The 14,935-nt window shown below is 43.5% G+C and overlaps 1 protein-coding gene across 1 annotated transcript; it reads right to left on the reverse strand.

Moving 5' to 3' along the window:
- Window positions 1–1,039: 1,039 nt before the first annotated feature.
- LOC121160266 (zinc finger protein 260-like) lies at window positions 1,040–14,893 on the reverse strand. Its single transcript, XM_040985917.1, is given in 4 exon segments — window positions 1,040–1,261; window positions 1,263–3,176; window positions 10,389–10,471; window positions 14,759–14,893. Coding segments are annotated over 2 exon segments (1,977 nt in total). The 5' UTR covers window positions 3,105–3,176; window positions 10,389–10,471; window positions 14,759–14,893; the 3' UTR covers window positions 1,040–1,126.
- Between the last annotated feature and the right edge of the window lie 42 nt (window positions 14,894–14,935).

Genomic DNA, 14,935 nt, shown 5'->3' on the forward strand with positions numbered 1-14,935 from the left:
CAGAGGGAGTGTCTGAAGGCCTGAGCCATCCTCACCTGCTTTCCCAGGCCACAAGCAGAGGGCTGGATGGGAAGTGGGGCCACAGGGACATGAACCCGTATCCACATGGGATCCTGGCATATGCAAGGCCATCGCACTGGGTCCCATCTTTTAAACTCTTAGAGTTGAAAAGTAACTTATGCCCAAAGATTTCACATGCATTGACATAGCTTTGTTTTCGTTTGTGAATTCTCTGATGTCTGCTGAGACTGAACTTCTAGCTAACATTCTTATATTTTCTGCATCAAACAGTATCCTTTGTGAATTCACACTATGGAGGCTTGAATTCCTGGAAAATTATTTTTCACATCCATTACACTCCCAAAACTGTCTCGTGTGAATTCTTCAATGTTTAATGACTGATTTCTGGCAAAAAGCTTTGCCATGCTACTAGCGCTTTGAAGCATTTCCCCAGAAGAGTTCCATGCCTATATTTGATTTCCAACAAAAGGTTTTGTTACAATGATTACATTGATTCAGAATTAAAACTCAACCATTCATTTTTATGCTTTCTCCAGTGTCTAAATTCCCTGATTCGCTGAGTTACTGCTGCTGAAAACAAATCATTTCACATGTGCTACAATAAGATTTCTGCCTGTGAATTCTGTGTTCTATCATGTAACTTTTGGCAAAAGGTTCTCCCATTCGTGACATTCACTTCTCCCCTGTGTGAATTGTTTCATGAGGACAGATTTGTAACAAGAAAGCTTCTCCTCAGTCACTATCATTTACAATATCTCCCCCTCATCTGACTTTCCTGATGTCCATAAGATGTGGTTTATGGCAAAAAGCTTTTCAAGAGTTATGCATTCATATGGTTTCTCCGCTGTGTGTGTTCTTTGATGTACTGTGCGTTGTGGTTTCTGGATAAGGGCTTCTCCATGGTTATGTTCAGAAGGTTTCTTCCCTGTGTCTGTTCTTTGATGTGTTGTGAGCTGAGGCTTCTGGGTAAAGGATTCTCCATGGCCACACTCATAAGCTTTCTCTCCTGTGTCTGTTCTTTGTTGTACTGTGAACTGTGGTTTCTGAATAACGGCTTCAACATGGTCATTACATTCATGGGGTTTCTCTGCGTCTGTTTTATGACTTATTTTGAGTTGTGGCTTCTCTCCATGGCCACATTCATAAGCTTTCTCCCTTGTATCTGCTCTTTGATGTAATAGGAATTGTGGCTTCTGCATAAAGTCTTTTCCATGATCATTACATTCATACGGTTTCTCCCCTGTATGGCTTTTCTGATGTTTTATGAGGGATGATCTATGATAAAAAGCTTTTCCGCAGTCATTACATTCATAAGGCTTCTCCCCTGTATGTGTTCTCTGATGTAGTATCAATTTTGACTTCTGGATAAACCCTTTTCCACAGTTGTTACATTCATAAGGTTTGTCCCCTGTGTGAGTTTTTTGATGTTTTATGAGTTGTGACTTCTGGGCAAAATCTTTCCCACAGTCATTACATTCATAGGGCTTCTCCCCTGTGTGAATTCTCTGATGTATTACAAGGCACGACTTCTGAGCAAAAGCTTTCCCACAGTCACTGCATTCATAAGGTTTCTCCCCTGTATGAGTTTTCTGATGTCTTATGAGGTGTGATGCACTTCGAAAAGTTTTTCCACAGTCACTACATTCAAAAGGTCTCTCTCCTGTGTGTGTTCTCTCATGTATTGTGAGTTGTGGCTTCTGGATGAAGCCTTTCCCGCAGTGATTACATTCATAAGGTTTCTCCCCTGTGTGAACTCTCTGATGTTTCTTCAACTGTGACTTCTCGATAAAATCTTTCCCACATATATTACATTCATATGGTTTCTCCCCTGTGTGAATTCGCTGATGTTTTATGAGTTGTGATGTACAGCTAAAGGCTTTGCCACAGTCACTGCATTCAAAAGGTTTCTCCCCTGTGTGAATTCTCTGATGAACTATTAAGTGGGACTTATTATCAAAGGCTTTGCCACAGTCACTACATTCATAAGGTTTCTTCCTTGTGTGGATTTTCTGATGTATTATGAGGGATGACATGTGGCCAAAAGCTCTTCCACAGTCATCACATTCATAAGGTTTCTCATCCATGTGAACTGTTTGATGCATTATGAGGGATGTCTTACGGCCAAAAGCTTCTCCACAGTCACTACATTTATATGGTTTCTCTCCTGTATGAGTTCTCTGATGCACTGTTAAGTGTGACATACGCCCAAAGGCTTTGCCACAATCATTACACTCATAAGGTTTCTCCCCTGTGTGGATTCTTTGATGCATTGTGAGATGTGACTTATGGCCAAAGGCTTTCCCACAGTCATTACACTCATAAGGTTTCTCCCCTGTGTGGATTCTTTGATGCATTTTGAGGTGTGACTTACGGCCAAAGGCTTTCCCACAGTCATTACACTCATAAGGTTTCTCCCCTGTGTGAATCTGATTTCTAATGAGGTCTGACTTCTGATACGGGGTTTCTCCACATTCACCAAATACATGGAGATTTTCCACTATATGACTGCTGTGATACATGGTATGGCAGGATTGACTGCTAAATGGTTTTCCATAGGGTTCACACGCACGCGATTTATTCTCTGTATGGGGCACCTGGCTTATTATAAGATCAGTTTTGTAAATGGGAGGTTCCCCATATTCAAAATATTCACTGAATTTCTCTCTTTTATAGGTTTGTTGATAATTACTTGGCTTAGAACATTTATGGAGACTTTTCTTCTCCATCTGAGTTGTCTCCTTATTACATGTCTCTTCCATATGAACACTCCCAAATGCAAATGTCTTCTTCATTTTGAAGGCTTTCCATTGTGCATTATGTTCAAATGGCTGCTGTACAGTCTGAATCTTGTGATACTCATTAAGAGGCTCATAGCATTGAAGAGAGTTTCCAGGCACATTAATGCTATCACATTTTCCTTCTGCTTCCACTTCATGAAGTCCACTGGGGTTATATACATCAAATTCCTCAGATTTTATTTCTAAATAATTTCCATTTTTGGAAATCAGTTTTGGAATTTGGCTTGAACTCAAATTATTTTTTTTAATTTCCATTTCCTTAGGAGTTGATGCACTGCTTGCCATAATATCCAGATTTGAATGTTTTGTACTGACTTTCCTAGTTGGTTCTGATCAGGTCATCTCTTCTCAAGGCAGCTGAAATGAGAAGAACATAATTATGTAAACTGGAATACTCATGTAAAGGGAATGAAGTTACTTGTTACCTAAGTGGCATAAGACTTTAAGATAGTAAAATACTTATATATTACAAACTCCAGGGAAATTATGAAGAAAAATATTTAGGAAACACATATATTTGGTGTCTTAACAGACAAGATGGAATCCTTCAGGATTCTCAAATAAGAAAGGTGTGGGCAATAAGAAAGTTGCTCAGAATGTTCTCATCTTGTATTACAGTACCTATGTGTAAGTCCTGAAGAAGTAGAACTGGGTGTCGGTGCAATAACTCAACAGGCTAATACTTCACCTTTAAGTGCTGACAACCCATATGGGCACCACTGGCTGCACCACTTCTGATACAGCTCCCTATTTATGACCTGGGAAAGCACTTGGGCCAGTGGAGGATGGCCCAAGTGCTTGGGACCCTGCACCCTCAAGGCAGACATGAAAAAAGCTCCTGGTTTCAGACTACTCCGTTCTGGTCAGTGCAGCCCTTTGGGAAATGAACCAACAAATCAAAGATATCTCTGTGTCTCTTCTCTCTGTAAATATGCCTTTCAAATATATATATATATATATATATATTATAATTATATATATATATATATATATATATTACTTTTTCAAGTAGAATTGGGAGTAAGAATGTCCCAGAAGCTAAGGCAAGGGGAATTCCAAGATGGATGAAGTAGGTGACTGTATCCTATACAACCAAGGATCCCCTTTCTCAAACTGGGTGCTATGGCTAGCTAATAACAGCGACCAGAGATCCACTAAATGGATAGGTAAAATAAAGTGCCTACCTATGGTGAGGATATATGCTAATTCAAAGGATTGATTTCTAACATTTGATTTTATTCATGTATCAATGTCACACGTAGAGAGAGAAATGAGCACCTGTCATACTGAGTCAATCTTAAGTCTGTTTTCTTCAACACTATCCTTCACAGAATTCAGTCAATGGTTATAATCATCCCTGATGCTGCATCAAGAGCAAAGTGAACCAATTTGGAAGATGGTTAGGAATGGAGTTTCTAGGCCTATTCCCTATGGTGCCATCTTGAAGGAAAAAGATATCACAGAAATGACCACTCACAGAGCTGGTTAAATGGAATTACACCAAGCACTCACATCTACTCTGCCCACTTTATCGCTCACTTGATCAGTTAAAACTCTTCCCTTTTGAAGATCCTCATTTCTTCATGAACCTACTCAAAGAATAAGCAAAAGGAAGACAGACAGATGCACACACACATACACACCATTATTCCGCTACTCCCACAATGCTTACAAACAGCTGCAACTGGGCATGCTGAATCCAGGAACCAGCACATGGAAAATCATATGCTGCCTCTCATTCCTGTGCATTAGCCAGAAGCTAGACTAGAATGGAGTTGCAGTGGAGATATAACTAGATTATATGTACTCCATCATAGGATGAAGGCATCCACCCCTCCCCCCACCTGTGGCAACTTAACAACTGCAGCATAACAACTACTCAAAGGCCTCTCATTTTTATTGTTTCAAATTTATTTTTAAAGTGAAAGTTACATCCCCAAAAAGCTTTACCAATTTATAACTGTTAATGTTAAACAAGATGTAACTGCATAGAAACTTTGATGTTAATTTTGTAATATGATGGATGTTAATGTTGATCCTTTCACTGTTCCTGTGCCACTCTGATTTAGGTTAAACTCAAAAACATGTTAGCTTTGGAGAAAAAAAAAGTTTATAGCAGCCGATTGTGTACATACTAAAATTGAGATGCCAAGGAAGTAGTGGCAGGATGTGGTTAAGAACTTGCATTTTCTAACATATTGGTCACTCAATATACCATGTTAATTAATTTCATGATGTTTTTAATTTCAATGTTTTTTCCTGTTTTATTCCTGTTCTGTAATAACATTTCATTGGAGGGATGATATTCTGCCAGCTCTACTTTCAGACCAAGGATGATCTCCCAATGAAACTGTTGAATTTATCTGGACAATAAGATGCTGGATTCTCCACATGGTCCATGCCCACAATGAAAGAATCACGACTGGTTCTGAACTGTACTACTGTAACAATATGGAGGAATTCAATACGGGAAGGGGGGGGAGAATTTGGGAAGGGGCTGTGAGAACCCCAGAGTCTATGGTTCTGAACTGTACTACTGTAACAATATGGAGGAATTCAATACGGGGGGAGGGGGGGAGAGTTTGGGGAGGGGCTGTGAGAACCCCAGAGCCTATGAAACTATATCATAAAATGATATAAAAAATAAATGTTTGATTCTTAAAAAAAAAAAAAAAGCCAAAGTTACAGAATCAGAAAGAACTATTCCATCTTCTGGTTTATATTCCAGTTGACTGCAATGACCAGCACTTGGCCAGGCTGAAGCTAAAGCTAAGGAACGTATCTGGGTCCTTTATATGGTAGAAGCACAAACACCTGAGCTATCTTCTGCTTTTTCCATGCAATTAATGGGGACTACATTGGAAATGGTCAGCCAGGGCATGGCCCAATGCATCACAAGCTACAACTTTACCATTTATGCCACAATGTCAGCCCCAAGATTTTTCACTTTCACATTCTGCTATCTATCCCATGATCAGTTTGTTATTTCTGGATGGTGAAACTGAAATAATCATCACAACCATTCTAAAAACTCATGCAGAAAAATAAACTAATTTTATGAAAAAAAAAATCAACCACTTCAACAGCAACTGTTACTGTACTCCCACCCCCTTCACCATTCAAAAGAAACAGTCAATTAGTAATTGGTTCTAGACCCAGAAAAATTACATTTCAATAATGAATTCATCTTTTCATGAATCTACCTTTAAATAATAAGTGATAACTATACTACTCTATAGACTTCCAAGTTACCCTTTAAAATGCCACTTTATTTAAGAATATTTTTAGATTTATAGAAAAATGACAAACAGAAACAGTTTGCAGGGCCCGGCGCGTTAGTATAGTGGTTAAAGCCCTCGCTTTGCATGCCCAGGATCCCATATGGGCGCTGGTTCAAATCCCAGCAGCTCTACTTCCCATCTAGCTCCCTGCTTGTGGCCTGGGAAAGCAGTCGAGGACGGCCCAAAGCCTTGGGACCTGTGTGGGAGACCTGGAAGAAGTTCTTGGCTATTGGCTTCAGATCAGATCAGCTCCAGCCGTTGCGGCTGCTTGAGGAGTGAATCACTGGATGGAAAATCTTCCTTTATGTCTCTCCTCCTCTCTGTATATCTGATTTTCCAATAAAGACAAATAAATAAATAAATCTTTTAAAAAAAGAAAAGAAAAAGAAAAGAAAAAAGAGTTTGCTCATTAGCCATACTAGTTTCCACTATTATATAACATCTCATATTAACATGATTCACCTATTGCAACAAATAAAGAAAAGCTGATACATCCTCTTTTTAAAAGATTTATTTAATTTGAAAGGCAAAGATACAGGGAGGGAAAGACAGGTCTTCAGTCATCAGTTCAATCTCTAAATGGCTGCAATGGCTGGGGCTGGGCAAAGCTAAATACAAGATTTTTGAATGCCCACATGGGAGTTAGGAATCCAAATATTAATTCCAACTGCTGATACTTTCTCAGATGCATTATCAGGAAGTTGGTTTGCAAGTGAAGCACCTGGAAATTGAAATAGCCTTTATGTAGAATTATTGGCATTGAAAGCAATACATAACACATAATGCCAACATTCATCCCTATTCTGACACATTACCAACTAAAGCCTATACTTTATTAGCAATTGCTTAATTATTACCTGATGTCCCTTTTCTGTTCCAGTATCTTCAAATTATCACATTAAAGTCAGAATCCAGTTTTTTAATTATAGAACCATTACATGAGGGGCCAGTATGGTGGCATAGAATATTAACTCCTGCCTGCAGTGCAACCATTCCATAAGGACACTAGCTCATTTTTTCTCCAGCTGCTCTACTTCCAATCCAGCTTCCTACTATGATCTGGGAAAGCAGTGGAGGATGGCCCAAGTCCTTGAGTCTGTGAACACTGTGGGAGACCTGAAAGCAGCTTCTGGCTCCTAATTTTGAATCAACTCGGCTCAGGTTACTGTGGCTATTTGGAATGAATCAGCAGATGAAGACCTCTGTCTCTCCTTGTCTCTCTGTAAATCTGCCTTTCAAATAAAAATAAGTAATTTCAGAAATAATAGTACATAAGACGCAGTACTGTGCTTCTACTGGTTAAGCTATTGCTTATAATCCTAAGATCCCACATAGAAAAACCAGTTGGAATCCTGTTCTTCCTCTGATCTAGCTTCCTGATCATACACTTGGAAAGCAGTAGAACATGGCTCATATGCTTAGATCCCTACCACTCTCTGAAGGAGACCCAAATGGGGTTCCTGGCTTCACGTTGGCCTACCCCTTTAATATGTTGATTTCTCTTTCTGAGATTCAACCTTTTAAAAACACAGAAAGTGGTACCATTCCCTTCTTTTCACCTTAGTTATATTTCCCAGAACTACTCCTACCAGGTCCTCACATGTCATTCTCAGATTTATATATGCATTTGCATATACAAACGGGAACACACACACACACAAACACACACACAGCAGTTAAAAAGTTATTTTGTGATAATAAGATTCATAAAGGCCTTTCAAAACGCTTATGTAGAATGTGTATTACAAAAAATAAATTTCAATTTTTGCACCAAAATATCCTCATTTTACAATATTATTATCATCATTATTTTAATTAGAGACAAGAATAGATACAGAAAGAACTCAGCCATTCACTTTCCAAATGGCTGAACTGGTTAGAGCTGAGCCAATCCAAAGTCAGAAGCCAGGAGTTTCTTCTGGGTCTCCTGTGTGGGTGCAGGATCCCAAGGACTTGAGCCATCCTCTGTTGTTTTCCCAGGCCATAAGCAGGGAGCTGGGACCCGAACCAGTACCCATTTGGGATGTGAGCATTGCAGGTAGAAGCTTAGTCAACTATACCATAACTCTGCACCAATAACCTCATTTTTATATGCATGGATCTTTGTTTTTAATAAAGTAGCATCTTTTCTGTACCTTAATAGCTAAGCATTTTACCACTAAATCATATTTCAAACCACCATAGACATCACATGAATCTTCAAGTGTCATCAAAGACCACATTGAGAAATGGGTTGGTTCCATGGGCACCAACATTATTTTTTACAGCAGCAACATTATTTTTTACTTATGTGCCCTCCTCATCACACAGGATTCCCACTCCCCATTTCTGAGAAGGAGTAAAGCTTTCCAACAAGATGCTTGATATCTCTGATAACAGCTGAGAAGCTAACAGTGTCTTAGCATGTACTCTCTATCAATGCCTATCTTAGAACACTAAAATCCTTTGTCAGGTTCAGGGGCAGCCTTGCGAGGCCACTGTCCCTGGGACACCACCTGACAGCTCCATGTTTGCACATAGCAAGTACTGAAAAACAGGGTAGTGTTTAAATCCTCAAAGCCTGACAACTAAATGATAAGCAAATTTCATCTCGGGGAAACTCACCATTTGTCCCTCACCAGATGGCCAAAAAAATAATACCTTAAACTGGGCAGCACAAGAATTGCCCAGCCATTTCTTAATTGACTAGGGATCAACAGTACAAGGTTTCCACCCCACTTCCTAAAACCTGGGTGTCTCTCCTTTCAGGAGGCACCCCACCTCTATGAGGTGCTTTCATTTTATTTCTTCCATGTTCACTTGTGCATTTTGTTTTTGTTTTGTTTTGTTTTAAAGATTTTATTTATTTATTGGAAAGTCAGATATACAGAGAGGAGGAAAGACAGAGAGGAAGGTCTTCCGTCCAATGATTCACTCCCCAAGTGAGCGCAACAGCCGATGCTATGCTGATCTGAAGCCAGGATCCAGGAACTTCTTCCTCCAGGTCTCCCACACGGGTGCAGGGTCCCAAAGCTTTGGGCCGTCCTCGACTGCTTTCCCAGGCCACAAGCAGGGAGCTGGATGGGAAGTGGAGCTGGTGGGATTAGAATCGATGCCCATATGGGATCCCGGGGCGTTCAAGGTGGGGACTTTAGCCGCTAGGCCACGCCGCCGGGCCCCACTTGTGCATTTTGAAAATAGAACTCTGCAACCAATTCCTGGCTTTTTCTACATTAAGGAAAACCCCACTGGGCTTTGCCAGTAACTGTGAGAACCATTTTCCTGAAGAGCCATTCAGATATTTAGATCATCACTCACCAACCATATATAATCACAAACCTGAAAAATCAGTTTGCTGCAGATTCACTGAATACTTATGCCTGCAGTTGCATTGCCAGAGCCCAGCAAGAGTTGAAATCCAATAAAAGATTCCCAGGAACCAAATGGAATTAGAAGCTTGTACATTTTCATAGCCACCGCTTGCATTCCAAAATGTATATTGAGTGGCTGCCATTATGATGCCATGGGTTAGGGTGCTACCTGCAAAGCCAGCAAAGCACATTAACACAGTCTAAGATCCAGCTACACCACTTCCAACCCACTTCATTGATGATATGCCTGGGAAAGTGGCCAAAGATGGCCCAAGTAGTTTTGTCCCTGTTGCCCATTTGGGAAAACTGGATGAAGCTCTGGACACCTAATATTCCCTTCCAATAGTCACAGCCTTTGCAGCCATCTGAGGAAGGAACTAGTAAATGGAAGCTCTCACTCACCCTAGCTTTCAAATAAAATACACCTTTACAAAAGAGTATAATGGGTGATGGATAACAGTTATTTATCACAAGGTGGGGTAACATTAGCTACTAGCACACACTAACTTAAAAACATACACTAGGGCCCGGTGCGGTGGCGCAAGTAGTTAAGGTCCTTGCTTTGCACACCCGGGATCCCATATGGGCGTCGGTTCTATCCCTGCAGCCCCGCTTCCCTTCCAGCTCCCTGCCTGTGGCCTGGGAAAGCAGTCAAGGACGGCCCAAAGCTTTGGGACCCTGCACCCACGTGGGAGACCCGGAAGAGGCTCCTGGCTTCGGATCAGCATAGCATCAGCCGTTGCGGCTCACTTGGGGAGTGAATCATTGGACAGAAGATCTTCCTCTCTGTCTCTCCTCTCTGTATATCCACCTTTCCAATAAAAAAATAATAAAAATAAAATCTTTTTTTAAAAAATACACTAAACAGAGACAACAATCACCACCTGCTACAAATGATACTCTTTATACATAGACAATCATATAAGTAAACATCATACCCGCTCATCAGTACCGTCTGTTAAACTGTGGAGCTCAAAGGAAGGACTTCCTCCTCCAGTCCCAGGGTGGACACCAACAACTGCTATTAACAGGAACAAGAATGAACACCATGAGGCCCCATCCTCATTTAGCCTTTTCTCTTAAACTACCAATTAGGTAACTGATATTTTTAGAAACTCTTTTTCCAATTCTTAAATAATTTTGTCAATTTACAGCAATACAGGGAATGATGTACCAAGGACAGAAATCTTGTTCTTGGCTGTTTCCCAATCAGACACATGGTCATGCAGCATGGGCACGCAGGAAATAGGCTAATGGCTGTTTTGGTGTGGGAAGCAGATCTCCACAGTAGAAGCACAAAACTGCTCATCCACCCATAATCACTATGAGGAGAGGAAGCAAACTCAAGCAAAGGACAAAGATTAACACACTGGGATGCGCCACCTTAGCATCCGCTACCACTTGGTATTCCCTGGCTATTTTTACTTCCTGGAAGAGCTCATTATGTTAAACAAGTTCATGGATGAGTAAGCTGGTGATAGCACCAAGCATTCCAAAAGTGATTAAATAAAACCCAGTTTTTAGCTTCATTATACTTAGTCAGTCAACAATGATGTTCAAGGCCCTGTCTGACTCCATTGTGGGCCTCTCTGGGAAGGGCATTTGCTACTCTTTTCCTCGTCACACTAAGAACTTCAGAGGCTTCTGCAGAACACAGGCAATAGCAAAGTCTTCCAATAGTAACTGGCTCCCAGTGGCAACAAGGCCATAAGACTCAACACAGAACCTAAGTAAGAACGCCGGCCTTAATTAAAACCACATGGGGGCCCAGCGTGGTAACCTAGCGGCTAATGTCCTCGCCTTAAAAGTACCAGGATCCCATATGGGTGCCAGTTCTAATCCCAACAGCCCCACTTCCCATCCAGCTCCCTGCTTGTGGCCTGGGAAAGCAGCTGAGGATGGCCCAAAGCATGAGAGACCCGGAGAAGGCTCATGGCTCTTGGCTTTGGAGCAGTGCAGCTCGTGCCTTTGTGGCCACTTGAGAAGTGAATCATCGCATGTAAGATCTTGCTCTCTGCATGGCTGGGCTGAAACATTCAAAAGCAAGAACTAGATGGGGTTGAAGGCCAGTCATGGAAAGCCACTGTTCCTGCTAAGACAGGAGGTGAACTGAGTAGGGCTGGCTCATGGACCCCCTGGTAAGCACAAAATCTGGCATTGGGAGGGGTTCTGATGGAGGAGCCTGGGCAACTCCTCTGGCAGGATACAGACCCAGCAGGTAAGCACAAGAAGCATGATACAAAACAACCCAGAATAGGCCATGGAAAGTTTCCCATTGGCATACATTTAGCATGGGTTGGGGGCAGACCAGGCTGAATCAGTTCACGTCATCCACTGGCAAATCCGAGCAACAGAACAATGTGGGTCGAGCCAGGTTTGGTTGTGACAAAAACCAGTGCACAATATGGAATGCCAAGATGTGGTTGCCTGTACCAGATGTGACTGCAGCGCCCAACCAGCACACATGAGAAACAGGAAGGGAGGGGGCGGAGCCGGCAGGGGGAACATGAGTGGGTTCCCTTGCTGGACAGCTACTCCCACTGGAGAGCGTGAGCTGCAATGGGGGCAGACCAGACTAAGCAGGGCTACAACACCTGTACGCCTCATGTGGACTAGATCAGGGAAAAGCTAGGCTGGGTGGATTACTCCTACTGGTGCAAACAAAATTAGAGTGGGTGAGGGTTGTTTGGGCTTATCCGCAGCATCAGCTGGCAGAAGCTGGCACTGGGGGCTAATTCTGTCAAGTTAAACCACAGAACCACCTGGAGAGTGCATAATCCGGAGTGGGAATGGCATAGAAGGGTACACATACTGGCAAACCAGGGTGGGGGCGGGCCTGGTGGGGCTTATTGTGGGTCTCTCTGACTAGGCTGCAGCTCCCACTGGTTTATGTGAGGGCTGAGTGTGTGCTGGGCAAAACCAGGCTGGACTGCAATAACCATTGGTTCCAGTGGAAGTCAGGGCTGAAAACAGAACCAACCCAGCAATTGCAACCACCAGCTGAATGGGGCAATGGACTGTGCCAGGCCCTGTACTTGCTAGTACATACAAGAATCTGGTCTGGGAACAGCTCAAAGTTTCTATGGGGATCTCCCCAGTCGAACTGCCAGACTCAGAACCATAACCATGAAAAGACAGAAGACAGAACAAATCAATCAACCACCTCAGCTATATGTTGACAGCGAAACACAGGGCAAACAGAGACTCTATGATGGACTGTGTCAATCGTTGGATTCTTCAGAGACCTCATCATGCTTGGAGTGGTGAGATTGGCAGCGATTCATAACTGGTGAACTATCAAAACCACTTGAGCAAGTATTTCGGAGCATGCCCCACATCCGGGAACTGGGGTGGGTGGGAAACTGGGTGGGCCTTCTCCCTCAATGTCCCCTTTTACCTCAGATACATGAAGGAAACAATATGAAAATAACAGTTTTACCCACTTTCCTATAGCCCTTGAACCTTTTTCCCCTTAATTAACTATGTAAAGATTGTCAAAAATATTATAAAAAATGAAAAAAAAAAAGATCTTGCTCTCTGCCTCTCCTACCTGCCTTTCCAGTAAAAATAAACAAATCTCTAAAAAAACATTAAAACCACAAGGGTAATAATATAATCTGCTGGGTACAGCATTCTGGCTGTAAAGAACCAGGCAAAGTGTCGTTTTTCTGCCCTTAAGATTTTGAGATTCAGCACTTCATATAAATCCCAATGAAAATTGTTCCACTTATTGACCCAAGCAGTACACTTGCCTTCACCTAGTTTCTCACTTTGCAAAGACATCAGGAACAAGTAATGACAGATCATACTGCTTCTGAAAGAAAAACACTTAGGACAGAAATTAGAAGAAGCAGGTGGGCCCAACACAATGGGTCAACAGCTAATCCCTCACCTTGCAAGCACCAGGATCCCAAATGGGTGCCAGTTTGCATGCCAGCTCCTCCACTTTCCATCCATCTCCCTGCTTAGGACCTAAGAAAGCAGCAGAGGATGGCCCAAAGCCTTGGAACCCTGCACTCATGAGGGAGACCCAGAACAGCTTCTGGAGCCTGGCTTTAAGTCAGCTCAACTCCAGCCATTGAGGCCATTTGGACAGTTCATCTGTGAATGAAAGGTCTGTCTCTCCTTCTCTCAGTAAATCTGATCTGCCTTTCCAACAAAAATAAATAACTCTTTAAAACCATCAGCTACTTTCACCAGCTTCAGAACAACTCCAGATTGCAAAGTCCTCGTGAACTAGTCATCCACAAAGTCACTGTGCACCTGCACGCAGCCGCCACAAAGGCCCTGGCTGCTCTGAGTTCCCCACGCGATTGCTGATCTTAATCTGACCATTCTCCCATCTGTCTGTGCCATTCTAGTTGGAAAGAACTCCCTCTGGTGTGCGACAATGCTGAGAGAGGGGGTAAGAACAGAAGGTTCTTTGCAATAAGGACAGAAGCTCCCCTTGTTGGGTAGGGTCCCCAATTGGGATCCTTATCTCTCCAACCTCTCATCCACCATTTCCTTGCCCCTCATCTGGGTGGTACACCCTTATCCTGATGGGCTCCCCCACCTCTAACCACCAGCAGAGATAAAGTGACCGGATTCTTCCACCTTCGATGCAGGAAAGGTCAGTGGTTGGTTATTATTTCCCAAATCCTTATGTCCTATACCATATCACCCCTCTTCCTATTATGAACGCGGCACAGAACAGAAAAAAACGGGGTATGAACTCACAGCCAGAAAGAACTTCTAGAGAAATAATTCGCAGAAGTCGCAGAGAGAACATGCATGGGGAAGGGGAGCTGGGCTAGCTAGCTTCTGCCCCCAGTGCAGTCCACAGAGACCACCCCATCAGGGAGTCACCCATGCCCGTACTATCCCCATCCATCTTCTGCACTCCTTGCCAACCGCCCAGCCCTCGGACAAAGCCCTACTAGGGTTGTCTGCAACTGACTTCTCTTTTATAATAACCTCGCGCCTGTTTCCTCTGTTTAGCACCTCTTTCCCAAAACTCAAACTGCGTTCTGGCACTCAGTTCTCCCCGCAGAGCAGCTGCACTTGCACTAAGTCCGCTCTGGTCGCTCCGGCCCAGCCTCTGGAGTCCTCTGCATCCCAGGCCCGGCTCGCAGGATCCGCCATCGGGATCGCCGGAAAGCCTGATCGGCAGAGAGCGGGACCGCGGCTTGCTGAGACTCGCGGCCGCCCCCGCTACCCCTCACGTTCCTACTGCCACCCCCGCTGCCAACGCGCTGAACACGATCGGGGCCGCGCACCGAGACGGCGAGCCGCCCCGAGCCCATCCCGACGCGGCCTCAGCCTGTACCTGCGGACAATCGCGGGCGCGGCCGCTCTCCTCAAGGACAGGGGAGCCGACGAGGCCGACCCAGCCGGACGGGACGCGGGGCCGCGAGCCGGAGCAGCGGCTCAGCCAGAGAATCGCCTCGGTGGCCCAGGGACGCGGCGCACCGCGCGCAGACGCACGCACACGCACGCCCTCGCA

Source organism: Ochotona curzoniae, unplaced genomic scaffold (genome assembly GCF_017591425.1).
Source record: "Ochotona curzoniae isolate NIBS_2020 unplaced genomic scaffold, NIBS_Ocur_1.0 contig_4501, whole genome shotgun sequence".
Taxonomy (NCBI): domain Eukaryota; kingdom Metazoa; phylum Chordata; class Mammalia; order Lagomorpha; family Ochotonidae; genus Ochotona; species Ochotona curzoniae.